This window comes from Marmota marmota, unplaced genomic scaffold (assembly GCF_001458135.2).
Source record: "Marmota marmota marmota unplaced genomic scaffold, marMar, whole genome shotgun sequence".
NCBI classification, from domain to species: domain Eukaryota; kingdom Metazoa; phylum Chordata; class Mammalia; order Rodentia; family Sciuridae; genus Marmota; species Marmota marmota.
In genome coordinates this window covers 2199190-2225950 of record NW_026000207.1, presented here as the reverse complement: position 1 = coordinate 2225950, position 26761 = coordinate 2199190, and the positions used below count along the sequence as shown (strand labels likewise).

The following is a 26761-nucleotide window of genomic DNA, read 5'->3' as shown; positions in this document are numbered from 1 at the left end:
GAACTCAAGGTCTGACCATCAAGAATCGTAAACAGTCTTCCTTTATTTATATTTGCAATATGAAATAGAAGCTCAGCACGAACACTCGCACACTCACGCCAGGCTGGGGGAGGGGGGACAAGGCCACATGGCAGCAGGGCTGGGACCCCAGGCCCCTGGGCAAGGGGGCCCAGCCAAACTGATTCAGGGCCCCTGGGGATGTTGCCAGGGAGGCCCCACTCCCCAGGGCCAGGCGCCTGGGTGAAAGTGCAGGGTCTGAGCGAAGGCACAGCCCCACTCGGGCCCGACTTTCCCCCAAGGTGGACCTGAGCTGAAAGGCTGGATGTGGGCATGGGCACGGGCATCGGCACCGGAACCACAGAACACAGAATTGGGGCACGGCAGCAGCCTCAGGACCCCAGAGCCAGCCCCCACCAGGATAGACAGGGAGGGTGTGCTTCGGAGCCACGGACCCTACGCGGCATCCCAGCGTCTTCTCTCCTCCTCAGTATATATATAATATATAATATATGTCTCTCTTCCTTCCTTCTTTCCACATGACTCTCTATCTTTATTCTAGGAGGCAAAGCTCCGTAATTTCTCTTCTCAGTGCAAATGGGGGTGGGTGGGGGCTTGTCTCCCTGGCACCAGCCTCCTGGGAATCCAGAGGAGAGAATGTGAAGGAAGGGGGTGACAGGAGCAGGGGGCATCTTGGGACCCACCCTGCCCCACTGGGGTCCACGGAAAGGACGGAGGATCTGGCCGCCACCACCACCAGGCAGCTACCTGGGAAGAGAGGGAGACATAACATGAGGGTCCAGGAGCCCTGTCCCTCCCACCTGCCCCAGGCTGTGACCACACTCACTGGGAGCCCGGGGAGATGGGCCCTCCAGGGGCAGAGCCGTTGGGCACTGGAGGAGGCTCAAGGGCCTGGGCACTGTCAGAGAAGAGAAGGGACCCAGAGGTCACTGCCTGCCTCCCAGCTTGCCCCACTCCAGTCTCTCCTCCAAGGGAGGCCTTCTCACTGCTCACCTCTGGCCTGGGGGGAGCTCCATGGGCCCTGGGCTCTTCTCCCACTCCGTGGTCTTGGGGGACTGGTGGGCCCCGGAGGCTGGGATGGAGGTAGAGGGGTCTCTGGTGGCACTGTAAACAAGACCAATGAGGCAGTCAGCGGACAGCCTCACTTGTTACCATAATCCACCCTAGACTGCCCATCACTCCTAGAGGGGCCTTACTGAGCATCATGGCCGGACACCAGCTAGATGCTTGGTAGCTTCGTGGATGCCCATGAGGATACAGATGGCAGAGTAAAGTGGGACCAAACAGCCCAGGCAGGGGAAGGGGTAGGCAAGCGGTGCCCACTTTGTACCCCACATCAGCTGCACCAGATACCCTGTGCAGGAGGTGCTTCCCACCCACATAGGTCCTCTGCACATCGGCTTCTGAAGACCCCTTACACCCTCCAGGAAGCCTTTCTCTGCCCCTGGGGCTACAAGGACCCTCAAGCCTACTCCTGCCCTATGCATATTTACTTAGGAGAAAAAAAAAAAAAAAAAGCCACAGGGAATGCAAGGAAAGGCTCAGCAACCAGGAGCAGCCCAGAGACAAGACAGCCACACCCATCTCTACAAGAACATAAGGCTGCCCCTGCCTCCCAGCAACCCAGACTAACGCCCCTTTACCTGTCCAAGTTGCTGGGGGTGGAGCGCATCCCATGCAGGGTGGCCTGGAGGCCCTCGATGCTAACCAAGGCCTGGCAAGGGGCTGTGAAGGAGACAGAGCAGGTATCAGCTGCTGCCTCCCAGCAGCTTCAGACACAGCCAGGCTGAGACCCCAGGACCCCAGTGGGCAGGGCACAGGCAGGCTCACCAGAGGACTCTGTCACTTTGCTATCATCTGTGACTTCCTGAGGTGCTGAGGTGGGCGTGGAGTCCTGAGACCTAGGAGGTAAGAGAAGAGCCCGAAGGTGTGGCTGGGGTCAGCACCCAAGCCTAGGGAGAGGACCCAGGAATGTCAGTCTCATGTCCACTTGCCCCACCTGCCCTCACCTGAGCTGCAGGGCACTGAGGGCTGAAGGACTGGTCAGGCTCTGGGTGGGCGGCATGTCAAGGGGCCCCGCAGGTGCTGGAGGCCCAGAGTGTAGCTCCTCCTCCCCGGAGACTTGGGGGTCCATTGGGGCATCCATAGGCACTGGGTCAAAGGTGGCGGTCCAGCTTGGGCCTGGGGCAGGGGCCAGGGAATGGAGACAAAGGTGAGCTAGCAGCACACACCCCATGTGTACCCGATCACCCACCACCTAACACTCACCAGGAGGCAGAGAGCCAGCTGTGGGGTAGGAAGTGGGGTCAACCCGAACACGGGCTGCCCTGCCATCAGCCTCCTCCTCGTCTTCCTCCTCTTCCTCCTCGTCCTCACTGTCTGTGCTGCCTCCACTCCTGCCCCCGACACCATTTCATCAGGTGGCCATGCAGGGACGCCCACTGACCCACCTCCCCCACTGCAGCCCAGGGCCACAGGGTAGACAGACGTTGACAAAAGAAAACAGGCAGAGGAGGACTTTGGGAAGCCACTGACAAGGAGGTCCTAGAGCCTAGGGACAGGGATTCCTGCATGTGCTGAACAGAGCAGTAAAGACGGTCATCCCCATCTGTCCTCCAAGGCAGGACAGACATCCAGGAAATACAGACTCAGACACAGCAGAAGGTCACACAGACAGATGCCAGCTCCTGAGTGCCCACTGGACATCACCAGCATCATCATCCCCTAGCAGGCCTCCCCACCCAGAGCCTCCAGTCAATAGAAGGGTCCACTCTCTTCCTCTACTGGCCCCAGGCACATTAGACACAGGATGTTCAACCTGCACCAGAGTCACATAGTGGTCTACAGCAGGACATCAAGGTCAGTGGCCAGCAGAGGGTACCCCAGGAAATGAAAGGCCCAGCTCCCAGATCAGGTACTGACAAAGGGGAGTCCATGTAGCTGTACTCTTGGGGTGCTACACTTATCTATATGCATGACACATATATCGTTAAAAAGGTAACATCATTAAAAAGGTGTGGTAGCACCTGGAAGGTGAGGGAGGCTGAGCAGGGAGACACCAAGTTCAAGGCCAACCAGGGCAACTTAGGGAGACCCTGTCTCAAATGAAAAGGACTAGGAATGTGTCTCAATGGTAGCATGCCCCTGGGTTCAAGCCCCATTACTACCAAAAAAAAAAAAGTTAATATAAAACACACTAATCTGCAAATCAAGTCATCAGGCAGCCCACAGAGTCACAGCCCGTTGACCTGGTGTTCATGCCGGCAAAATATACACAGCATGAATCCATTTAATCAAAGAACAAAAAATTAACACAATATTCACACAAGGCTGATCACAACCTAATTCCAGCTTTGTGGAATTAGGAAAAAGGGACCCTTTACCCCTGTACGGGAAACGTGCCTAAGAGCTCATATGGGAGCAGCCATGTGATGGAGGGAGGACCCATCTGCACTCCTAGTCTGTCCTTTTCCTTCTGCAGCTCAACTCATTTGGTCTGGGTTCCTATCACTCAAAATTCAAAGTGCCCCAACTAGTACACACACTACTACTCCTTCCTGAGTTCTCACTCAGCCAGGAACTCACCGGACTCCAGGGGGTTGGCCCAAGCGGGCTGTCCTCACCAGCTGGCTGCCCTGCCAAGCACCATACTCTCCATCCGACTCCCCAGAACCCGGGCCCTCCTCCTCATCCTCTTCCTCCTCCTCATCATCATCAAACTGCTGGATGCGGTCCTTATAGCATATCTCGAGCAAGTTGGCATTGGGCTAGAGGTACAGGGTGGGAAGATGACTCCTCTGCCCACAGTGCCCTCACATCCCTCCACCCCACTGTCCAGGACAGGCAAGCACTCACGTTCTCGTCATCCGCATGGAGGGAGAAGGTGATGTTGGCTGTCTTGTCAAAAGGCGCGCTAGGAAAGGAGGCAGGGGTGGGTGAGAGGGCACCTTGGGGTCCATGTTCCCTTCACTCACTGAAGTGGTGAGCCCACCCCCACCACTCCGACTCCCGTCTGCTCCCCAAAGACCTGTAGCATGTGACAGTCGGCTGAGAGAGTGGGGACAAACCAAGCCACCTGACACACGCACATTCCCGGCAGGTCCATAAGCCATGCTGGGCCATCACCAGCCCTGTGCCACATGTTGCTCACATACTGGTCAGAGCTACCCTACAAGGGAGTGTCCCGATCTCCTCTCAAAGCACAAGGCAACAAGCTAAGGCACACAGCGGGCCCAGAGTGGGGCAGCCCAGATGTCCACTCTGCACCGGCCACCTCTTAGCTGATCTGACATCTCCTGCAACAGGAACCCTGCAGGGTAGCATATTCATCCCCCAAATTCTGTATCCATTCATTTTCCCCCCTAGAACACTTCGTGGGTTTGTTCTTCACTTTTTTCATGTAATTCATCTTGGTAGAGGAGAAGGTAACAGCTTTGTTGCCCTTTATTTACTTTTTTTTTTTTTTGAGAAAGGGTATGAGGTGCCCAGGTTGGCCTCGGACTTGAGATCCTCCTGCCTCAGCCTCCTAGGTCATAGGGATTAAGGTGTGCACCAGAATGCCTGGCTCATAGCTTCGTCTCACAGGGAAGCTGGTCATTCAATGTCATCCACTGTGTAGTCAGTCCATCCTCCCACCATGGTGGAGTCAGATCTGTACTTGGGTGTTTTTCCCAGGGGTCTCAGCACAGGCCTCTGATCAATAAGACCAATAAGCACAACACACAGCCCAGGTCCTGGGCGGAGAAGCAGCAAACAGGATCTCATAGCCACATCTAAGGCCATACAGGGCCACAGCTGAGTGGAGCCTATCAAGGTGCCCCTCACACAGTGCTGCACAGGGGCCCTAGGGTGGCTGCTACAATCCCCTCCCATACTCTCCAGCTATGTTCTGGGGCCTTGGTCCCCTGGCTATCCATGGGCTCAGAAGCCCTGCTCGAAGGCAACTGCGGGTGTTATCCCAAAATGGGTCGACATCCACAAGGCTTCCAGAGCACCGTCAGTGGTGATGGCGATGCTGACCCAGCCTCCCTCATGCCACCCCTCTCCATCTGCACCCCATGTATGACAGCAGGGAGCCTCTTGTCCTGCCCTCTGGGGCAGCGCCCTTCTAGTTTTCCCAGTGTTGTGGTGAACTCGCTCTTCATAAACTTCTCACTGAGACAAGGCATCAGCCTCCGTGCTGGCCCAGGGGTGGGGACCTCACCTGCTGACCTTCAGCACGGGGAGGGGAGACTGCAGAGCCTCAGTCTAATAGGAGATGCGGTGGCCAGAGGCTGGGAGGACGCACACTGTGCGTGTGTGCTGCCAAGACAGGACGGCGCTGGGCCTCTCCTCACCCACACAGAGGAACGGCACCCACCACCCTGAGGTGAGGCCTGCCCCACCCTCACAGATACACTTACTTCACACTCTCCTCCTGCTCCCCAAATTCCTCATCATTGAAGCCAAAGTGGTCGATAAAGGCCGAGGTCATGCGCTGCATCTGGAAGTCCATGAAGGCCTGTGGGGGCATGGAGACGGGGCTGGAGGGAAGCTGAGCAGGGAGAGCCCCGCCCCGTTCCTGCGGCACAGCCCTAGGCCCACCTGCTGCAGCACAGCCTCCTCGGGGAAGTTGAACTCCTTGAGCCGGTCGTCCTCGTCGTCACTGGAGGAGTGCAGATGGTGGGTGTTCACCTGGCCGGGACAGGAACAACGGTCAAGGGCCAAGGGTCAAGAGAGAGAGAAGCACATTCCTGCCAGAAACCTGGGCCTCACCAGGTCCACAGTGTTCCTCTTGTTGGTCTCTGCCAGAGGTCCTGACACGAATGCCTCCCACCGCTCCTGCTGTTCACCTGGCAGTTCTAGACACATGGGACGGGAGGAGATGGACGGAAGGACGTGAGCAGCCACTCAGATTCCAGCACCCTCCCGCCCCACCGGCTGTCCTGGCCAGCCCGCCTCACCCTTCAGCAGCTGCCCCAGCTGCTCGGCATTGGGCCCCTGCTCTGCATTCTGCACCAGTGCGTTGGCCACCCGTGTCAGGTGGCCCATGTAGCCTTTCCTTGGGCCCCCCCCAGACCTGGATGAGAGCAGAGGACACAGCTGGAGGGTGGGGTGGATGCCAGGGCTGCCGAGCCCGGGGCCTGTCCTCCCCTGGCCCATCCACCCTGCAGGGCAGCAGGAGCTCACTGTACACGGTCGTTTTCCTCCCAGGAGGTCAAGATGCGCTCCACCAGGCGGCAGTGTTGCAGCAGCTGTGAGCAGTGGGGATACGGAGCAGTCAGGGTGGAGTCTTCAGCAAGCACACTCCACCAGGCCCCAGGCTCGCATCAGACTGTGAGGGACACAGGGACAGAGGCAGGCCCTGCCTCCTCGGCCTGCCATCCTCTGGCTTTCTCCACGGAGCACAAGACACACATGCACACACTTGTGGACATGCACATACCCTCAGCCAACCTGGTCATAGGCCTGCCCAGCAGCCTACCCTTGATGACTGCTGCAGCCGGGCACTCACAAACAGGCCGAAGAAGGGACGGGGCAGGCCTCTGAGGGTGCACCCTTAGGGATAGGCCCCCAGAGAGAGGGAAGCAGGGACCCCGACTCACATGTTTCACCACAGGGTTTGGAGCAGGTGTCTCAGAGCTGCTGTCAGGAGGGGCCCCCGAGCTCAGCATGGCGCTCACACACACCTCCACTTGAGCATGCAGGAAGTTGTTGAAGACATAGTGGAAGAAGAGGTCCTGAGGGGTGGGGCACATGCTGGCACCAGAGATGTGTGACCTGCGACCTGGTCTCCCCTGCCCCTAGCCCCCTAACCCCCTGGCTCCTGTACCAGCATGGTGTTAGGCACATCCAGCAACAGGAGCTCCTGTGTCAGGGCAGCATCATTGGCACTCAGGGCACTGGCCAGGAGCTTGACTACATGCAAACGTGTGTTGCCCAGTGGTGGGGCCAGGCTTCCCCATGTCATCCGCAGTGGCTCCAGCTGCAGGAGCAAGAGGGCACTCAGATCCTGAAGGCCACCTTCCCTGCCATCCCATCACCCCTGGAGACACGAAAACCCTCACATCCCCCACCTCGGGAGGCTCAAGTAGGAGCTGGTGGAAGCAGGCGAGTCGCGGGCGCAGGGCGTGCAAGGCACCCACACTGGATGCCATGCTGTCCAGGGCACCCTGGGCCAGGAGCTCCAGCTGGCCATCCACACTGCTGAAGAAGGTGTTCATGGTCACAGCATCCGACCTGCAGCCGGGGCAGGATCAAGAGCAGAGTGAGCCAGAGGAGCCTGTGCACTCTACACAGGAGAGGGCTCAAGTGCCACGTCTGGGAAGGGAGCCAGCCATCATGTGCCCCAGAGGTTGCTCGTCTGGAGCCCTCCTGCCGGGCTGGAGAAGATTGTGAGCCCCAGTCCAGCCACAGTGTCCACAGCTCACTGGGCACAAGTAAGGGGAAGTGGATGAGGCAGAGCATGGCAGGTGGAGTACAAGCCCCAAGGCAGCCTGAGGACTGGGTCTAGGCGCAGACAGCCATTGAAAACTGCCCCTCCCACCAACCAGCTTTCAACAGTGAGCCCGGCCTCAGTTCCTCCTCCTCTTTTTTTTTTAATGTGGAGCTGGGGATTGAACCCAGGCCTTGTGCATGCAAGGCAAGCAGCCTACCAACTGAGCTACATCCCCAGCCCAGTTTCCTCCTTCTTAATGAAATAAGATGTGGCACATCAAACTGGCATACAGGAACACAACCAGCCACTAAGCCGTGGGGCAGCCGGGCGCTGCTGCTTCGCCCCACAGACAACAAAGCGTGCCATCTCTGGCCAGCACCTTCACCTTGGCCTCCTGGGCTCCAAAAGGGTCAGCAGCACCTGGATCCCACTGACAATGACTGACTGGTTCTGCTCTCCCTCAAACATGTTGCTCAGGAGCTGCTCGATGGTCTCCTGCCTGGGAAGCAGGAGTAGGTCAGAGTGAAGGCCCAGGGCAGGGACCCAAGATGGCTCCCCTCCCTGGGCTTCAACTCCCATTCTGCAAACCCACTTCTCCAGGGTGGCCAACAGCTGGTCAGGCTCCGGGCTGTCCTGGCCTTGGATCATCAGGTCCCGGCTCAGGCGGATGATGTCGCACAGGGACTGGGACGCGTTGGAATGTTGCTGGGGAGGGGGAAATGAGTGAGGACCCTACATAAGCTGACTATCTGTGGCCTCTAGCCACTTTGGGATAGAGAAGGTCACACAGACACAGGGAAATATGCTACAAAAGGAGGGAACAAAGAAGTACCAAATGCTTCCAGAAAAGACACACACACACACACACTCTCTCTCTCTCATACACACACACACACACACACACACAAACCACTGCTCACAACACCAGATGCCCAAAAGCTGGTGGAGGGAAAGCAGATTATGACCTCTCTACACCATGGAGTATTAATTACTATGCCACCAAAAGAAATGAGGCATTGACCCATGCTACAACAAGGATGATGCTTGTGTGTGATGCTGGGACAGAAACAGGGCCTGTAAAGGTGCTCTGCCACTGAGCCACACCCCAGCCTGAGGATGGTCCTGAAAACACTGTCAAGGGACAGAAGCCAGACACAGAATATCATCTAGTATGAGATTCCATTTTTATTAAACATGACAGAATGTAGCTCAGTGGTAGAGCACTTGCCTAGCATGTGTGAGGCCATGGGTTCAATCTCTAGTACTAAACAAACAAATAAAAAAGACAAAACCCCAAATTGTTTGTATAAAATGTGCAGAAAGGGCTTGGTTGCCAGGAAGAGGGACAGGCGAGATTGGGAAAGTGCTAATGGCCACAGGGTTTCGAGTATGAAAAATACTCTTTGAGTTACCCACAATACTGTGGATGTACTAGAACCCACTGAACTATAACCTTAAATTGGTATAATATACAACATGCCATTTATATCTCAGTAAAGCTGTTAAGAGAGGAGAGCGCCGGGGGTGGTGGCACACGCCTATAATCCCAGCAACTTGGGAGGCATAGACAGAAAGATCACAAGTTCAAAGTCAGCCTCAGCAAACAAGCAAGACCTTGCTTCAAAATAAAAAGGGCTGGAGAGGTGGCTCAGTGGTTAATGGCCCCTGGGTTCAAAATAAAAGGGGGTTAAGCAGGGAGTGAAACACAAGCAGAGCATTGGGTCTAACCGAGCAGGCAGGCAGCCACAGCTCAGTCTTGTGCCCCTGTCCCTCGAGGACACCAGGGCTATACCTCCAGGCCCTCATGGACCCTCCACAGCCCACAGCCTGTGTGAACCTTATGCTGTGCTCCCTTTCTCAAGGGGCAGGACCTGACGTAAGAGGCCTGAAGAACACCAGGGCACTCACATTGTCATCCTTGGATGGGTGGATCTGCTCGATCAGCCGCTGGACAATCTTCTCCTCATTGAGCCACTGAGGGTGAGAAGCCGGGGCTGCTTTAGGTTCCCTGGGTTTTGTTTTGCTTTTTTTTTACTGGGGATTGAACCCAGGTCCTCCTCACCTCCTATGTCCTCCCCAGGCCTCCCTGAGAACTCCCTAAGGCCACCCCTGAGCTACAACCCCAGCCTTTTTGTTTTTGTTGTTTTAGAGACGGGGTCTCGCCAAACTGAGGAATCTGGCCTCACAGTGTCCACCACAGTGTCACCACTGCATCTGGATGATTTCTAACCCTGACTGAGTGGGGCCCTCCTCACATTGAAGACATCCTGCCGCAGCTGGGGCCGCTCCACACAGGTAAGCAGGCGCAAGAGGAGGTCCATGATGGCCGAGGTGCCAATGTGCCGCAACAGCAGGTCCACGAAGTCATCCTTCTTGCGTAGGAAGGACACGAGCTGGAGGCACAGGGCCACGTCATGTCCCAGGGTCCTTGATCCCAAGCAACCCCCCAACCCCAGTGTGGAAGGGAAGCAGGCACCTGGTCTGTCTTGCGGTTGATGAGGATGCCCATGACCTTGCTAAAAAAGCTGGCGAGCAGCGGGTTAAGGCTGTCACTGCTCTGCAGGAAGCCATAGAGCCGGCTCAGGAGGGACTCATCTGCACCCAGGGCATCGTTGATCTGGGGCACGTCCGAGGTCAGAATCTCGCAGGCCACACTGGGGTACCTAGGAGACAAGCATGGGAATTAGGGGAACTCAGAGAACGTTGGGCTCATGAGTCCAGGAAAGGGAAGCAAAAGGAACACTTTTAAGATCCTCCTCACTGCCCACGTCCTCCCCAGGCCTTTCTAAGAACTGCGGAGGCTCTCCAACACCCCAAGAAAACATCTGACTTGAGTATGGTTCTGAAGCCCCTTCACTTCCTTACCCTGCCACCACCACCAACTCCATTCCTCCCAAGGACACACAAGCAGCCCATACACTGTCCCAGTCAAGGCTGGCTCCCTCTAGGTCACCACCTGAGTGTCCCTCCTGGCCCCTGACCCAGGCAACTTTTCTGAACCTCTAACCCCATCTCCTGCTTCGCTTCTTCAGACACATGCACAGTGCTGGGCAGCTCCAGGAAAAGAGCTATTCTGCCCAGGCTACCACCCAAAGCCCCTGGAGACCACAATCTGCTCTGGTCTAATCCATAAATTGTGGAGGATATCACAGGTGCCCCTCCCCTGGAAAGCAGACTCCCTGGGAAGGGGCAGGCACCCTGGGCCAAGCAAGGTGCAAGTGTGGAGATGGAGGCTGCCTTGCTATAAACAGCCTGGTTCACAGCCTGCTGTACACCGGTGGAGTATAGGTGAACAGAGGCCCTTGGAGAGAGAAGCCAGAGCAAAGAAAAAAGAGAAGGCACACATGTGGGGTGTGTGTGTGTGTGTGTGCAGCAGCTGACAGACATCAGGGAGCGAGAGGGACACTCTGCTGGCACGCCAGAGGTGCTATCAGCAGCAGCAGCAGGGGACCCACCAGGCCTCAAGCTCCCAGTCTGGTGCCCTTGTCGGCTCTGCTTTACCAAGTCCCCACTACAAAAGGCCAACGGAGCAGCAGCCCTCATCCCCTCTGTCTGGCTCAGGACTCCAAACTGAAAACTTAAGAGTGAGGCAGAGAGTGGCACCAGTGGACTAGGAGCAGGGACAAGAAGGGTACAGACATGGAAGCCATTGGGAGAAGTGTGCAAGGGCCCAGGAAGGGCAATATGAGGACGAATGCAGCCCAAACCCCTGACAGGGCCTGCTGCCCGGTCCTGCCTCCCTCCCTACAGAGGTTGTGGGCGCCTCCACCCACAGCACTCTGCATGCCACGGAGTACACTGCACCAAGGACAGAAGCCAGCTGCTGCCCTCTCAAGTAAGACAACAGAGTCACAGGTGTTAAAGATGTGATCCAGAACCAGGGGATTTGCTTTAACCCCCCAGGGAGCCCTCTAGAGGTTTAAAGCACGTGGGTCCAAATCACATAAGCCAAGGCCCATCAAGTAGACCTCAACGACAACAAAAAGACACTCATCTTTCCCACTGCAGCCTGAGTCTCCAGAGAATCACCCTGAGGGAAAAAGCCCAACATGTCACCTATCAGATGATGCACTTGATCATACTTTCCAAATGACAAAACTCCATAAATGGGGCTGAGATATGGCTCAGTGGTAAAGCATTTGCCTAACATGCAGAAGGCCCTGGACTTGACCCTCAGCACGCGCCCCCCCCCTCCAAAAAAATTGTTAAGTAAAGACAACTAGTGGTTGCCAAGGGTCAGGGACAGGATAGGAGAAAGTGGGTGTGGTTATAAATGGGCATATGAGGGGTCCTTGTGGTGACAGAAGTGTTCAGGATGTGGTACAGACACACAAACCTATAGGATGATAAGCTTAGTACCTGTGCACACGAGTAGGCACAAGTAAATCCAGGGAACCTCATTTCAACAGGTGGGAATACAGCATCCTTGTGACCATCCCAGCTGTGATACCACTAGGGGCAATGTGGCAATAGGTACTCAGGAATTCTCTATCATTTCTACAACTGTATTTCATTCTACAATTACCCCAATAAAGATCTAAGCTGGAAAAAAAGATCAGGAAAAAAAGTAGGCACTGGGTAAATGAAATATTGGCAAAACAGCACTTCTTGTCAGGGCTGGGTGAAGTGGGACTTACTCATTCCACCAGGCCCTGCATTATGGGTAGGTCTGGAAAATCCCACCATATAAAGCAATCTGCAGCAGGGCAGAGTCTGCACCCAGGTGAGCTGTGTGACCCTGGGAGGGACCCAGCCCTCTCTGCCTCAGTTCCTTATCTCCAAACCCAAGTTACTGAATGTTGGGGTGGTGTGGGGGACTTACTTGTAGCGCAGCCGCTCCTCACCACTGGCTGGTGGCTCCTGGGTGACCCAGGACACCATGGCCTGCAGGTGTGGTGGCTGCAGCAAGAAGTCCAGCAGCTTGCGGTTGACGACCTTGCACTCCTGCAACACGTCCTCCTCATCCAGCAGCTCGGACAGGCTCAGGTCCTCCCGCTCCAGCAGTGTATCCAGGTGCGAGCTTGTGTGCAGGTCAAACTTCCAAAACATGGCGCCCTGTGGGCAACAGGACACAATCTGCATGTTACGGTCCCAGCCAAGGTAGTCGCCAGCCATACTGGCCAAGTGCCCCCTTCCTGACTGCAGACCCAGGTCTGCATCCTCAGGTGGAACCTGTCCCCAGGGATGTGCCCCAGCTCAGCCTTCCCATCGCACAAGCTGGACGCTCCCAGTGAGCATCAGGCTCTGCCAGTGACCCTTCAACCCACCATTTCCAGCAGGCCAGTCATTTCCCCTACATTCCACAGGGTCATTTCACATCCAAGGCCCACTGCCCCATCCACCCTCAGCCCTAGGCCTGGTGAAGTGCTCTATGCAGACCACACAAGACCAGCAAGGAGAGGCCAGACACTGCAGAGTGACTTCAGTTCCTCTCCCCACAAGTGTTCACTGTCTACATATCTAGGCAGGGACACCCTAAGGACATGACTTGAAATTCTGGCTTCAGACTCACTTCTATCTATCTGCTGAACAAATTCAAATGCCCCATGACCTCTAGTACACAGCTGATGCCCAGCCCAGCAAATCACCCAAGGCTGCCTATGAGGTGCGGGCGGTGGCAAGGAGCGAGGAGGAAGTCTGCTCATCTGGAGGCTGTGGCTGTTGCTTGGACACCACACACACAAACACACCCCAACCATCTCCTCACCACCCCTCATGAAGGCCTGGGACAGGGAAGGGGAAAGTTGCCGGGTGGGGCTGGGAGGCTCCCAAAATAGACACTGCCCAGTGCCCAAATGAACCCAGGACAGGATGAACCCAGCTTCAGAGGGATATGAATAATAAAATGAGCTACCAACACCTAGCTCCTCACCACCCAGGGCACAGGTAACTAACAGGCAACGAGAGCAACTCACCAGAGGCAAGGCAGTTCTGTTCTGAGCCACTGACATTAACTGACACATGGCTCCTCATAAGGACCTCTTAGGCTCCAGAGCCTGTGGGAGGCAGAGCCAACCTGTGCTCCTGGTCACTGGTTCATCAGCATACACCGCACACAACATCCAGACCACAACCACCCCACAGAGGCTGCCAATACCTCATCACACAGGATTGGAGGAACCAAGGCCCAGGTACATGGATGGCTTCCTGGACCCTGCAGACCATCTGGCCCTAAAGACAGCATCTACGGAGCTCCTGCCACAGGCAAGGCACCAACCACATTTCCTGCTCCTTACCTCCCTCTTCCGAGCCTCACAATCATGGAAGCAGAGGCCACTGTTGCCACAGGCCACCATTGGAGGCAGGATACCTCCTCCTAGGCAAACAGATGCTGGTGCCTCTCTAACAATGCCTTCTGCACTCTCTCTCTGCCCAACCCTTCCTTCTGAGTTCTCTACATAGCCCTCCACTATATCCCTAAACCCTCTGACCTGCAACCTGAGTGACTGTAAATGTGAGGTAGGGGACCAGGAAGAAGATGGAGCCCCATGGCAGAGCAGGACAGCTGCAGCCGACTCCCTTACCTCCTTGCTATCTGCCCACTCCGACAAGGGGACCACCCTAGGCTGAGTACAGCAGGCATGGCTGGGATGTACCCTGGGGAACTGACAATCCTGATGCGATATGCTGTCAGTTCCCACACCCAGGCCTACGAAGGTGGAATAAAGGAAAGGGTTGTGATCGGTGGCAGCCATTATGGAAAGGTGGGGGCAGGAAGAGGCAGAAGCAGGCTCCAAGACTGCCACAGAGCAGGGGCAACTGAAGAGCCCCACTCCTCTAAGGCCTCCAGGTCCTAGTCCACAACTCACTGGGACTTGCCCCTGAGCCCCTGACCCCAGACTGCTTTTCCAATAACCGTTCTAAAATACTAACTTGAACACCTCATGTTTGTTCCCACTAGAATTTTGCACTAAGGGCCCTGAGGACCAGGCCCCCATCTCCCGTCCCCTCTGCTAAGCCCACCCTCAACATGCTCAGTGACATACTGCTCCCACCCCTACAAGGCTACACACGAGGCTCTGAGCCCCCGTCACCCAGTCCCAGTTCACTTGGCTAACTGACTGACCTCCACCGTCCACAGAGCTCCAATCCTACTCCCCGGGAGGTAGGGTGCAGGTAGGGGGCATGCCTGATATCACCTCCACCAGAGAGGGCTCCAGGCTCCCTGTGCTCAGCTATCTCAGAGGTGTCTCCTTCACAGCCCACAGACCCCAGGAAGACCCCTCCAGTGTGTGTAGCCCCCAGCACTGTGCTGGACACCCCGAAGGCCTTAAGGGTCTTTGTGGATAGAGGCATTGTCATATTATCATCTGAAAAGGACAACTTTGACCAATGCGCCTAGCACCTCCATTGTACCATCATTCTAAGAACTTCACAGTCATAACTCAACCAGCTCTCTTGACTATCCTCCAAAGGAGGAACTGCTGGCACCATTTTTTTTTTTTTTAATATTTGTTTTTTAGTTGTAATTGGACGCAATACCTCCATTTCACTTACTTTTATGTGGTGCTGAGGACCGAACCCAGGGTCTCGCACGTGCGAGGCAAGCGCTCTACTGCTGAGCCACAACCCCAGCCCCTGCTGGCCCCATTTTACAGGTGAGGAAATTGAGACACACCAAGGTAACTGGCCAAGCCTAGATCTGAGAGGCAAACAGTAGAATTAGCACTCAGACCTGAAGGTGAATTCTCAGAGCATTACAGCCTTGTGCCAGCACTGGGCCTTCCTGGATGAATGAGTGAGCTCCAGAAGGCTGCTTCCAGCACTTGCCCTGCATCAGGACAGCTGGCCATGGCATCTGAGCTGGCTATCCCCACGAGGAGCTTGGCATTTCCAGGCCAACATTCCTGCTCCTGAGGGGGAGGTGGCTGAACACTAAGCTCCACATCTACCTCATCCCAACACTTACTCAACAGACACCTTCTGGATTGAGGGTGGGGGGAGCTGGGGATATGGTTCAGTGGTCCAGCACTTAACTGGCATACATGAGGCCCTGTGTTCAATCCCTAGCAATACGCACACACACACACAGAAGGCAATGGTCCTCATGTCCCCTGTGGACCAGCTGTGATAGCATAGCTCACCCCTGCCCATCAGTGGGACACAGTCATTCAGACACCTCATTTGTTCTCCAACCTCGCACCATCAGAAATCCAGGGGCTTAGCAAGGCTTCCCAGTCCAGATCCAGGCACTGCTGATCCTCCATCTCCTCTCTCCCTGCACATCTACCAGCCCAAACCAGGTGCTCACTGCCTCATCCTCCTCAGCCAGCCAGCCAGCCAGTTAGCAGGAGCGTGCTCAAATGACAGACCCTTAGTGGCCTCCTGTTGCTCTCAAATACCACCTTGAACTAGATCTTCCAGCCTCTCTCATGCCATGTTCTACAACTGCCCCGGGGATACGGGTCTTCTTTCTGCCCCCAGAACATGCTACAGCCAGGCACAGTGGTGCACACCTGAAATCCCAGATACTAGGGAGGCTGAGAGGCTGAGAGTCTGAGGTAGGAGGGTCACAAGTTTGAGGCCAGCCTTGGCAACTTAGCAAGACCCTACCTCAAAACAAAAAATAAAAAAGGCTAGGGATGTAGCTCAGTGGTAGAGTGCCCCTGAGTTCAATCCCCAGCCCCAAAAAAGAAAACAATAAGAACAAAAACAGAACATGCTATGCCTGGATCACCTCAATGACTCCCCCAATAACGGGTTTCTTATGCTTTTGTCTCTTGCTAAGCATTCTGTTCACAGAACAGGGAGCCCACATTTGGGCTTTCCCCACCTAGCCTAGCAGAACCAGCCCCCAGCCCCACTTTCGTCCACTGTTCTGTTGTGTCTCCCTGGGACAAGCATTCTGACCCACACAGCATTGAGTGTTGTCTGGAAGCAACATGACCACACAGTAATGGTGTACTTGCAGTATATACACATAAACTGCCTCTGAGGATACTTCTTCAAAATCTTCCTCACTAGGTTACCAGGAGCACCTGGAGCAGCACCTCACACAGAACCCGGCACTGTGGCAGTAACTGCTCACAAACACTAGTTGAAAGACAGCCCCATCTCCAAACTAGTGGTCACAAGGTTCCTGCCCTGTGACGGGATGCTGCTGTACCACTCCCACCCCTGGCCTGGGCCCCTCCTAGCCACAAAGGCAACTGGGCTGGCTGGGAGGGACAGGCTGGCCTCCACAGATGGAGTGCTGGGTGTATTCTCCCCCAGTGTGAGAGAACATAAAAGCACCCTGCTGCACAGGAAACATGCCTGCACCGTGGGACTCCCCGTTCTGCTCAGATGCCAGACCTGAGTCCTCAGGGACCTGTCCCTAGTTTCTACTCCACTTGATGATGAGGAATGCAACAGGCTGACCTAGCGCCTGCCACCAATGAGAAAATGGAGGACCATTGAAAGGGACACCAATCCAAAGCACACTGGAGCAGGATGCATTTCCTGATCTGGGTGTACCTAGGACCAGCATTATCTCAAGGGACAACCACCAAATTAATCATGACTCTAATTTCCGGCTGAAGCCCATGCAGTGGGAACCAACAAGAAGTTCAACGTGGTGAACACACAGCCTCTCTACATGGAGCAGCAAGGAGGCCAGGCAGCTCAGAAAGTGGCCCAGACACGCCGAGCCACACGCTGTATAGCCCCACTGACGGGAGTGTCCCGAATGGGCAAGTCCACAGACACAGAAAGTGGATTAGTTTTTTTTTTTTTTTTTTTTTTTTAAAGAGAGAGTGAGAGAGGAGAGAGAGAGAGAGAGGGAGAGAATTTTTTAATATTTATTTTTTAGTTATCGGCGGATACAACATCTTTGTTTTGTATGTGGTGCTGAGGATCGAACCCAGGCCGCACGGATGCCAGGCAAGCGCGCTACCACTTGAGCCACATCCCCAGCCCGTGGATTAGTTTTCAGGAATCGGGGCAGGGTAGACAAGTGGGGATAGTTTCCTTTGGGGGTTAATTTTTTTCTTTTTATTTTCTAAAATCAACTGTACGAGTAAGAAAACGGAAAAAAATAAATTTTGGCAATGGTTCCACAAGGTTGTGAACACATTAGGAACCATGGGTTGGTCACTTCAAACAGACAAACTACATGGCATATGAATGGTATCTCAAAACCGTTACCAAAGGAACAGAAGCTGCTGAGGCGACCACACTGAGGCCAGGCACGGGCTTATGCTACATCCCAGCCAGCCCAGAACTGACAGGGGCCCACTGGCCTGGCCACCATGGCTCTGCTCTGGGGAGCCAATCCAGGTTGCCCCTGCCCCATCTCTCAACACCAACACCCCCTGTCCCAGCCAAGGGGCAGGACAGGGCCATGCCATGACAGCAGCTGTAGAGAATCCAGGCACTTGCCCTCACAGCACCTCCTCTCTCCACACTAATAACAGGAAGAATTCTCACTGTCCCTAATGGAAAGGGGTCCAGAAGGACAGAGCCACTCAGCTACCATGAGGCAGAGCTAGGATTCTCCCCTTCCAATGTACCCTGGTCCCTTGACAGACAGCACTCACTCACTTCTAAGGCACTGGTTAAAGGGCACAGGGTACAGCCCCTCAAACCCAAAACTTGTCTCACCCCTGCTCCAAACTCAGCACCTGCTTCAGGGAATAGGCCAGGCTTCACTCCCAAAGTTGGATACCCAGAGAACTGGCTCTAGGGAGAGGGCTGGCTGGCATGGGGTGTGGTATTCAGGGGCCTCTGTGAGCCCCAAGAACCCAGGCAGCCCTTAAATTCTCAATCTCAGGTCATTCCTCCAAAAATCAGAAGTAGGGGGAAAGAATCAAATTCAACTGAATAATAATTGAGGCCCTCCAAACACTGGTTCTGACTGAAGATACAAATACAGCAGAACTTTAAAAAGAGAAAAAGAAACTTTTCCCACCACAAAATCAATCCACTCTGGCTTCAAACCCTGACTCTCAGCACCCATCTTTCAATTTAACGAAAACTGCTGGAAACCTGGGAGTTGGCAAGACAGCAAAGCTTCGCATTCACTCTCTAACCTGTCACTTGGCTTCTCTGAGCCATGAGTCCTCGGCTATGAAATGGGGGACAAAACCCAGGAGGGAGGGCTGTTATGAAAATGAGCTGAGCTGCCCCTAAAATCACATCCAAATACTGGAGCGGGATGGGTAGGAGACAGTCACCAAATGGCACTCAAAATAGAAAAGCAGGAGACAAACAACCTTTCCTCAAGTGACTCAAGCACTTTTCCTCAGATCATTCAAACACTCAGGCGTGCACCACACACACCGCCACCCCCACACTCTGAGACTTTCAGCAACTTCAAGAAAACGGAAGTTGACTACCACTAGTTTTGAGAGACCTTAGAGACCGTTTGAAAACCATGGCTGTGACTGCAAACGGAAGAAGGGGAAATTGTAAATGAGAAAGGAAGCCCTTAAAAACGAAAACTACCTCTGCTTCTCCTGCTAGCCCTAAACCACTGCCTCTGTTTTCTTGTTTCGCTGTGTTCTTCTAAGGCCTTCAACACCAGCTGCCCGTCAAAAGACCTCCAGCCCCTTCCCTGGCGCAGACAGCAGCAGCCACATCCCCAAACACAGATGTGCCTACCAGGAAGCCCATGGCCAGCCCTTTATCTGCCAAATCTTCCTAGCCCTGGCCCCCCAGCACCTGGAAATGGAGGAGGTTGAGGGCATGAGGCCTCTCAGAACCTCTGAGGACAGCCACCTGGCTACCAAGGCTCAACAGAGGCTCCAGCTCAGGACAGGCCCATAGTCCAGCAGACTGTCTTAGGAGGGAAGAGAACCAGCCGCAGGCCTGCCAACATCCAGCTCCTTAAAAGGCTAGGTGGTTCAGAGTCAGCAAAACCTCTAACTTCACAGCACTGAACCGAATCTGGAAAGGGGGTTTGTGACACTGAATTCCAAGGACAGAGAAAGGACAACAACCTTACTGCCTCTGAGCAGGACCCACAGCTGCAGAACTGAACACCACCATGGCAGGATAGGCACTGCAGACAAACATTTGGGAGAAGGGACCACTGACAGAAGGGGAGAGGGGCCTGGCTAAGGCTACAAGGTACAACGACATGGGACTTTCCAGGGGGTGGGAAAGCCTGGGGGAAGGTCCCCAGTTAGAGGGCAAACCAGGCACCTCCCCCTCTGATAGCAGACCCCACTCCCAGGGGAAGTGGCAGCTGTGGCCCAACCTAAGGGATGTAGTACTTCAGAACAGTCTAGGGACACTTGGTCAAGGACTGGGGAGGAGACTCACATGATCCATTCTCCTGGACTTGTCACAGGTTTAAAGGAAAAGAACAGAGGACAGATTTCAAATAACCCGTGCATAAACAAAAGGAGCAAGTTAATATCACAGGTGATTTGGGTTCAAATCTTATCTTTCCAACTGAAATCTCTGTGGCCTAGACCAAGGACTTAACCCCAGTGAGCCTGTTTTCTCCTCTGGGAAATGGCTTACAGATGGGGGTCATTCTAAGGTAGCACTTCCTAGAAGAATCCATAAACCCACTGTTCAAAGGAAATTCCTGGTCTGGCAACGGTAGGAGGGCTTATCCCCAACAAGCCATGGTACACAAATCAGGGAAGAGGAAGACATCTCTGGCTCACCAGAGCGTCCAGGCCTTTCACCTCACCTCTTGCTACAAGAATGGCACAGCACCCAACAATTGGTGCACCTCACCTGACTGCTCTCAGCTCCAGCTGAGCAGTTCCTTCTACCTTCCCTTCCATTCTGCAGGTCTGACTAGCTCACACTGGGTGCTTGAGATCTCCACACAGCAGTACTTCCTCCAGGAAGCTTCTCCATGCCTCCTTCTATATCATCCCCTGGTTATCTTAAGACAGCATCTGAGCTCCCTGGAAAAAATGCCAATTTCTCAGGATCTAGCATAAGGCAAGGTTCAGAGCTAAAGGTACTTGCTGGATTAAAAAAAAAAAAAAAAAAAAAAAACTGAAGGCAGTGGGGGAAGCTAACAGTCAAAGATCCTTTAAAAGGTCATCCTCTTGGGCTGGGGATATAGCTCATTTGTAAAGTGCTTGCCTTGCATGCACAAGGCCCTGGGTTTGATCCCTAACACCAAAAAAAAAAGAAAAGAAAAGTCATCCTCTAATGGAAAGAAACAGTGTATGATCCAACAAAGCAAACCACCAAAACGATGAAAGTAATCAAAATACACGTAACACACTGCCACTCACAAATTTAACAGAGGAGATAAGCCCATATAATACCCAATGCTCAAGCAATAAAGCTGGGTTTCTCTCTATCAGCACTATTGACATCTGGGGCTGAAGTGGTTTCTGTGGTGAGGGGACTGTCATGTGTATTCTATGACATTGAGCAGCATCCCTGGCCTCCACACATACCCACTAGATGCTGGTAGCATTCCCTCTTCCAGTTGTAACAACCAAAAAGGTCTCCAGACATTATCAAATGTTTCCTGCCCAGTTGAAGGGCATAAACTGCAATATATATCCCAAACCAAATAGTAATCTACAGAGCTATTGGTTCAGGTACACTTACTGGGCCTTATATTCTGCTATGTGAATCTACAAATATCCATGCTTAATCCCCAGAACCACCTATGAGGAAAGTTCTCGTGTTAACCCCACTTAAATGAGGAGGAGGCACAGATCACTTAGTAACTTGCCAGAGGTCCCACCAATTAGAAAAGCACAGCCAGGACTGGCACCTAGGTCTGACAATCCATACTTGCCTTCACTACCTCTTCATGATCCTAATCCCAAAATTAGAGTCATTGAACACAGACAAAATGACACTCAGGGTTGGGGTGGTGGCTCAGTGGCAGAGCACTTGCCTAGCATGTGTGAGGCACTGGGTTCGAATCTCAGCACCACATATAAATAAATGAATAAAATAAAGGTCCATCAACAACTTAAAAAAAGAAAAAAAGGAACTGCCTTCAGGATCATTTAAAAAAAAAATGATACTCAATAGGCAAAAGTTTTATTCTGCTCAGTGGCAAAACACCTCCCTAGTATGTGCAGGGCCCTGGGTTCAATCCCCAGCACCACAAACAAACAAGAGAAACAGAGCACACAGCATTTTAACAGCATAAGCCAACGCCAACCGCCATTCCAACACCAGTAAGTGGATGCGGCAGGGTGTGGTGAGCGTTTCCATGTGTGCAGTACATGTTAATACAGGGGTATGTATACAAACCACTCCAAATGTGCTCTTCGGGCAATCTCAAATCTCTGGGGCATTTGCCCTGGTGCTGAGTTAGAACCTTGCCCTCAGGCTAGAAGTGACCCCACTGCAGGTTTCTTTACAACGCTGAACCTAGTATCACATCTGTCAGAAAATGCAGCTTCCTTTCCAGAAACATCTTCTTACTTTTTAGGCGGGTTAACAGAAACGCCTGCATCCTCAGTGCAGACAAGGGTGTCTGTGTATAAGGGAGCAAGACCCTAACCAGAGGTCACACTCAAAGCCCTGGACAGGCATCCCAGCCATGCCACTCTGTCCCTCTGCCCCTCAACGCTTCTTCACTCAACCACACAGAGGACTCGGGTTCCTCCAATGTTCCCACCTTTACATATTTGCAGGTGCTGTTCCTTCCACTCGGAAGGCTCTTCTTTCCACTTTCCATCTGTCAACTCCTACTCATCCTTCCTAGACAGAAAAAGCCACCTGTCTGGCCAGTCTCACCAGTCTCTCCCACTCTGTGGCCTCCTGCAGCAGTGCCCTGAGTTACCTCATCACAAGACAGTAATTGTGACTGTCCAGTGGTGCCTTTGTCTCCCCAGGGGGCAGCTCCCCCACTCTGGGCCCAGCCCCAAGTTCCCAAGCCTGGCCTCAGCAGGCCTCGCAGCACAGAAGCAGGCCAGATCTCCCCAGCCTTCTGCCCCAGGCAGCCAGACACCAGGACAGGAGCCTCGCTCAGGTGAAGGGAAGCCACTATTCTGGGAGTCAGGAGGCCAAGGAATCCAAGAAGGCTGGCAAGAGGAAAGGGCAAGTGTGTGGGAAGAAAGGAGGATCTGAGGAGGAAAAGAAGTAGCACCCAAGGGGAGTAAGACTGAGGGGATGGGCAGTGGCAGAGGAGCCCAAGGAGGCTGAACTCAGGGGGTGAGGAGGTAATGAGAGTCCCAGCAGAAGGGACCCTGATGTTAGCTGGGGGAAGAGGGTGGGCCAGGGCCCAGGCAAGAACCTTAAGATCATAGGGGCTCCCAAAGGAAAAAAGTAAGGGGATGGGAGTGGGCAGGGGACATGAGATTAAGGAACTTGGGACACTGAGAGGAGACGGGCGGGTTAGGGGTGCGACGCAATTCAGGGGAAGAAACAGAGACTCGGGGAGAGGCGGGTGTGCAGAAAGTTAGAGACAGACACACACTGGCTGAGGAAAGAGAGACTCGGGAGTGAAGGGGAAGGGACAGAGACTGGGGGACAGAGGGGAAGACAGAGACTCAGGAGTGAAGGGTAAAGGACAGAGACTGGGGTCAGGGTAAGGGACAGAGACTGGGGGACAGAGGGGAAGACAGAGACTCAGGAGTGAAGGGGAAGGGACAGAGACTGGGGGACTGGGGAAGACAGAGACTTAGGAGTGAAGGGGAAGGGACAGAGACTCAGGGGGCAAGGAGGAGACAGCGCGAGGGCGCGCGCGTGTGTACCAGGGCAAGGGCCGGGAAGGGACTGAGCCTAAGGCAGAGAGGAGGCAACGGGAAGGACTGACTCGAGCCAAGGGAAGGGAGAGGAAGGGACGTGAATGGACAAGAAGCGACGGGGACTCGGGACGAGGTAAGGGACAGGAAGGAACCGAGACTCAGGCACAGAGGAAGGGGCGGAAAGGACAGCAGGGCGACAGCAGCGGAAGAGCGGCCGGGAGCAGCGCCGGGCTCACCTGCGCGGCGGGGCGGCGGCTCCTCGCACTCGGGGCTCATNCGGGCTGCAGTCCGCCTAAGCACCTCCGACGCCCGGCTCGCTCCGCCACTATCCCATAATGCCCCGAGCTCGAGCGGCTGCGGAAGCCCCGCCCTCCCGCCGCCGCCTCGCTGCGCAGGTGCGCTGGAGCTACTCTCCTGATGCACGCAGTGCGCATGCGCTTGTCCGGACGTCCGACCCCGCCCTCCGGGTACTCAGCCTCCGCCTGTGCGCCTGCGCTAGGCGGGTTCTTGTTCTGTGTGAATAAGCGCAGAAGGCCAGTGTGCAGGCCCCGCCGTCGCCCGGGACCTTTGCACCGCCCTGCCCGGAAGCCACTAAGCCCAGTGATCTTGCTACTCCATGGCGTCTCTCCCCGATCGGTCTTCCATCCGCGGTGCCGCTCCTCGCGGCCCAGTTCTGCTTGGGCTGTAGGGTCGGGTCCCGAAGCGTCCATCCCGGCGTGACCCTACCCTACTCCCCCTGGCTCCGCTTCTCTGGCGCCGCCTTCTCTGTGGCTGTGGCTGACTTCTGTCCTGCTCCTGGGCCGTGGCCACTTCTCTAGCCTAGAGCTGCACAGGGTCCTCCCACACCTTGTGTTCACGCAGGTCCATCTGGCTCTGTGCCTCAGCTCCCCCGACTTCATAACTCCCTCCCTGCCCATCTTAGAGGCCTCGTGTGCGGGTTAGAAGTGCGTTAAAGAACATAATTTGCTTTTAAACCTGCAGATGGATGTTTTTTCATTTTAGGGACATTTTGTTGAATCATGTATCTGAGTATGTTCTTTTCTGTATTTCAAGAAGGCCAGTTATACATGCACATCTGCCAACTTCTAATGGCTTTAATCTTTGTCGTATCCCCCAGCATCCACTGATTAACACCTGTCAGTAATTTGATTTTTTCAGCCATGTCTTTTCTGGTCCCTGCTAGAAATATCTAGTGTGTATGTTATGCTCAGTTTTGCTTGGTCCTTGTATCTGGCAGCTTGTTCTGCAGGACAGATTATCTCAATGGCATAGCATGTGCCATGTGCCATGTTCACAGCTTGAACCTGCACATATGCAGGCTGGCAAGACTGTACTCCCCATGTCTCATCGCTCAGATGCCAGAGAGCCTGGACCCAGCTGCATTAGTGTATTTTAAGTCCACTGTCTCACATCAGCCACCATCTTTTGGTTAAAGGAAGCCACATGGTCAAGTCCATCATGGTGGCAGGAGGTGCATATGCTGTACCCACCATGGGACAGGAAAGTCCTCTTGTCTCATCGATGTGGAATGGAAGGGAGAGAACATTCACTGCACAATGTAGTTTACCACAATTCTCAATTTGTTTCCCCGGGTTTGCCAATCCTCATTTTTCATCTTTGACATCTCATTTTAAAATAGTCTCAGGTTCCTGACATAAACCTTGCAGCAATTATGAGCATATTAGGGTTCTCCAGAGAATCAGAACCAATAGGATGCTTATCAATATATAAAAGCAGCCGAGTGCAGTGACACATGCCTATAATCCCTGCAGCTTGGGAAGCTGAGGCACAAGGATCACAAGTTCAAAGCCAGCCTCAGCAACTTATCTAACCTAATCTAAATAAAGTGCAAAAAAGGGCTGGGGATGTGGCTCAGTGGTTAAGTGCCCCTGAGTTCAATCCCCAGTACCAAAAAATATACATATAGAAAGTGATTTATATGGGCTGGGGTTGTGGCTCAATGCACTTGCCTAGCATGTGCAAGGTCCCAAGTTTGATCCCTAGCATCACATGCACAAAACGTGGTTATGAGAGATTGACCTACATGATTTTGGAGGCGGCCCAGGAATGCTGGAGGTATGGTACCAGACCAAGTCTGAAGACTGGAAAATCAGGGGAGCCAATAGTCTAAGTCCCAGTCTGAGTCTGAGTCCAAAACCGGCCAGCATGATGTCCAAAGGCATTAGACAGATGGTCCAGCTAACAGTAAATGGATTATGTGATGTCCCCTCACACTGGTGAGAAGTCTTCTTTACTTAGTTTACTGTTCAAACACTAATGTCTTCCAGAAACACCCTCTAAGTCACATCCAGAAATTGTTATATGAGCTGGGAATCCCGTAGCCCAGTCACGTTGGCATTTAAAGTCAACCATCACAGGGAGGCATTCCTGCTGCTGCTTTTCTTCTATGTTGGCATCCTGTCTTTGACCCAGCAACCCAGAATTTGGCTCCTTTTTTCCCCCCACAATATGGCATAGTTGTCACACTGTTTCAACACAGTGTCAGGAACTGACGGGCAGGAGAACCATCATATTCAACCACCAAATAGATGGTGAGAAGCACACAGTCCTCAAGAATCTCAAGAGCTGCAACGGCTAGGGACTGAATCTGTCTCTACCTGGGCAGAAATCACAGATGATGCTGTTGTGGTAATAGGATTGGAACATCTTCGAGTGCACGGTGGGCACACTCGTTTCCCACAGTTCACATATCCACACCAAGGAACTTACTTAGTATCGTCTCTCTCTGACCTCTCCACCCCTTTGGAGGATGTGGAATGATTCACCTGATCCCATGGGCATCATTGCTCAGCCCTGGGCTCCTCCCACATGCAGCCAGTTTGCCCACAGCACAGCACGCTGTGCTCTGGCCTGGTCCTGATCACCCAAGAGGAGACCCCCTGCAGGAAGCTGGGGATGCTTGTCTAATGAGGTGAAGGAACAGCAAGACTGAGACCAATTTTTCAAATGGTTCTAACAGTCATAAAGGTGACATTTGACCCTCAGTTCTCAGATCCTGCAGCTACCTCTCCATCCTGAATTTGGCAAAAGAGGTGAAAATAATTGCCCCAAATCCAAAATTGACTAAAAAATTCCTGATGTACAGGTACAATCTATATGAGAGCAATGAGTCACATGGAGCAGGGAAACCCGGACACAGAGAAGCACCACAGCCTTGGGATAAACCCAGGTTTGATTCCTGCTGAACTTATCTGAGGATTAACCGCCCTGGGCTCAACTGACTTTATTGAAAAACAGCATCAGTCAAGGACTCTTGGTTGCAAATGACAAATCTTCCTTTAGCTAAATAGAAAAGGAACTGATTAAAGGGGATAAAGAGGTTCCCCTCAAATCTCTGAGAGGCTCCAGAGACAGGCGTTGTGAGTTGCAGTCAAATCAAAGCCTGTGTCCAAGCTCAAGCCTGCTCCTGGGATGCAGCAGCCACTGTCACCAGCATCCAGCTCAGATACTAGGGGCACAACCTCTGCTCACCCTCTCTAAGCCAGGTGCCTCTACTCACTGTGGCCAGCATGTACCCTGGGCAGGGCCTCCTCCATCGCTAGCTCCCACTGCGAGACTTCCCATGGGTTCTGACTGGAGGAGGTGAGGTCCCATGACTGGCCTACTGCAAGGCATGCTGAGAAAGAATGGCTTCTACCTTAGAACCTCTAATCTCACTAAGGAGACCAGAGATGTTGGTAACCCCAAAACACAG

General features: G+C 53.7%; 1 protein-coding gene across 2 annotated transcripts; it reads right to left on the bottom strand.

Annotated features, from left to right (window-relative positions):
- Positions 1–23: 23 nt before the first annotated feature.
- Positions 24–23386, bottom strand: Ppp6r1 (protein phosphatase 6 regulatory subunit 1). Of its 2 annotated transcripts, XM_015505378.2 has the most exons (24): positions 23283–23386; positions 12258–12490; positions 9912–10098; positions 9691–9828; positions 9344–9409; positions 8028–8140; positions 7821–7934; positions 7074–7236; positions 6830–6982; positions 6603–6737; positions 6187–6251; positions 5961–6076; positions 5773–5858; positions 5602–5691; positions 5421–5518; positions 3874–3931; positions 3604–3785; positions 2287–2414; positions 2028–2199; positions 1849–1919; positions 1662–1743; positions 1012–1122; positions 845–916; positions 24–765 (listed from the first exon to the last, which is right to left on the bottom strand). In XM_015505378.2, exons 2-24 carry the CDS (start codon positions 12482–12484, stop codon positions 762–764), a joined length of 2631 nt encoding a protein of 876 aa, XP_015360864.1. In that variant the 5' UTR covers positions 12485–12490; positions 23283–23386; the 3' UTR covers positions 24–761. The 2 variants fall into 2 exon arrangements, with proteins under 2 accessions (XP_015360864.1, XP_048647572.1); XM_048791615.1 differs by lacking the exons at positions 845–916; positions 23283–23386.
- Between the last annotated feature and the right edge of the window lie 3375 nt (positions 23387–26761).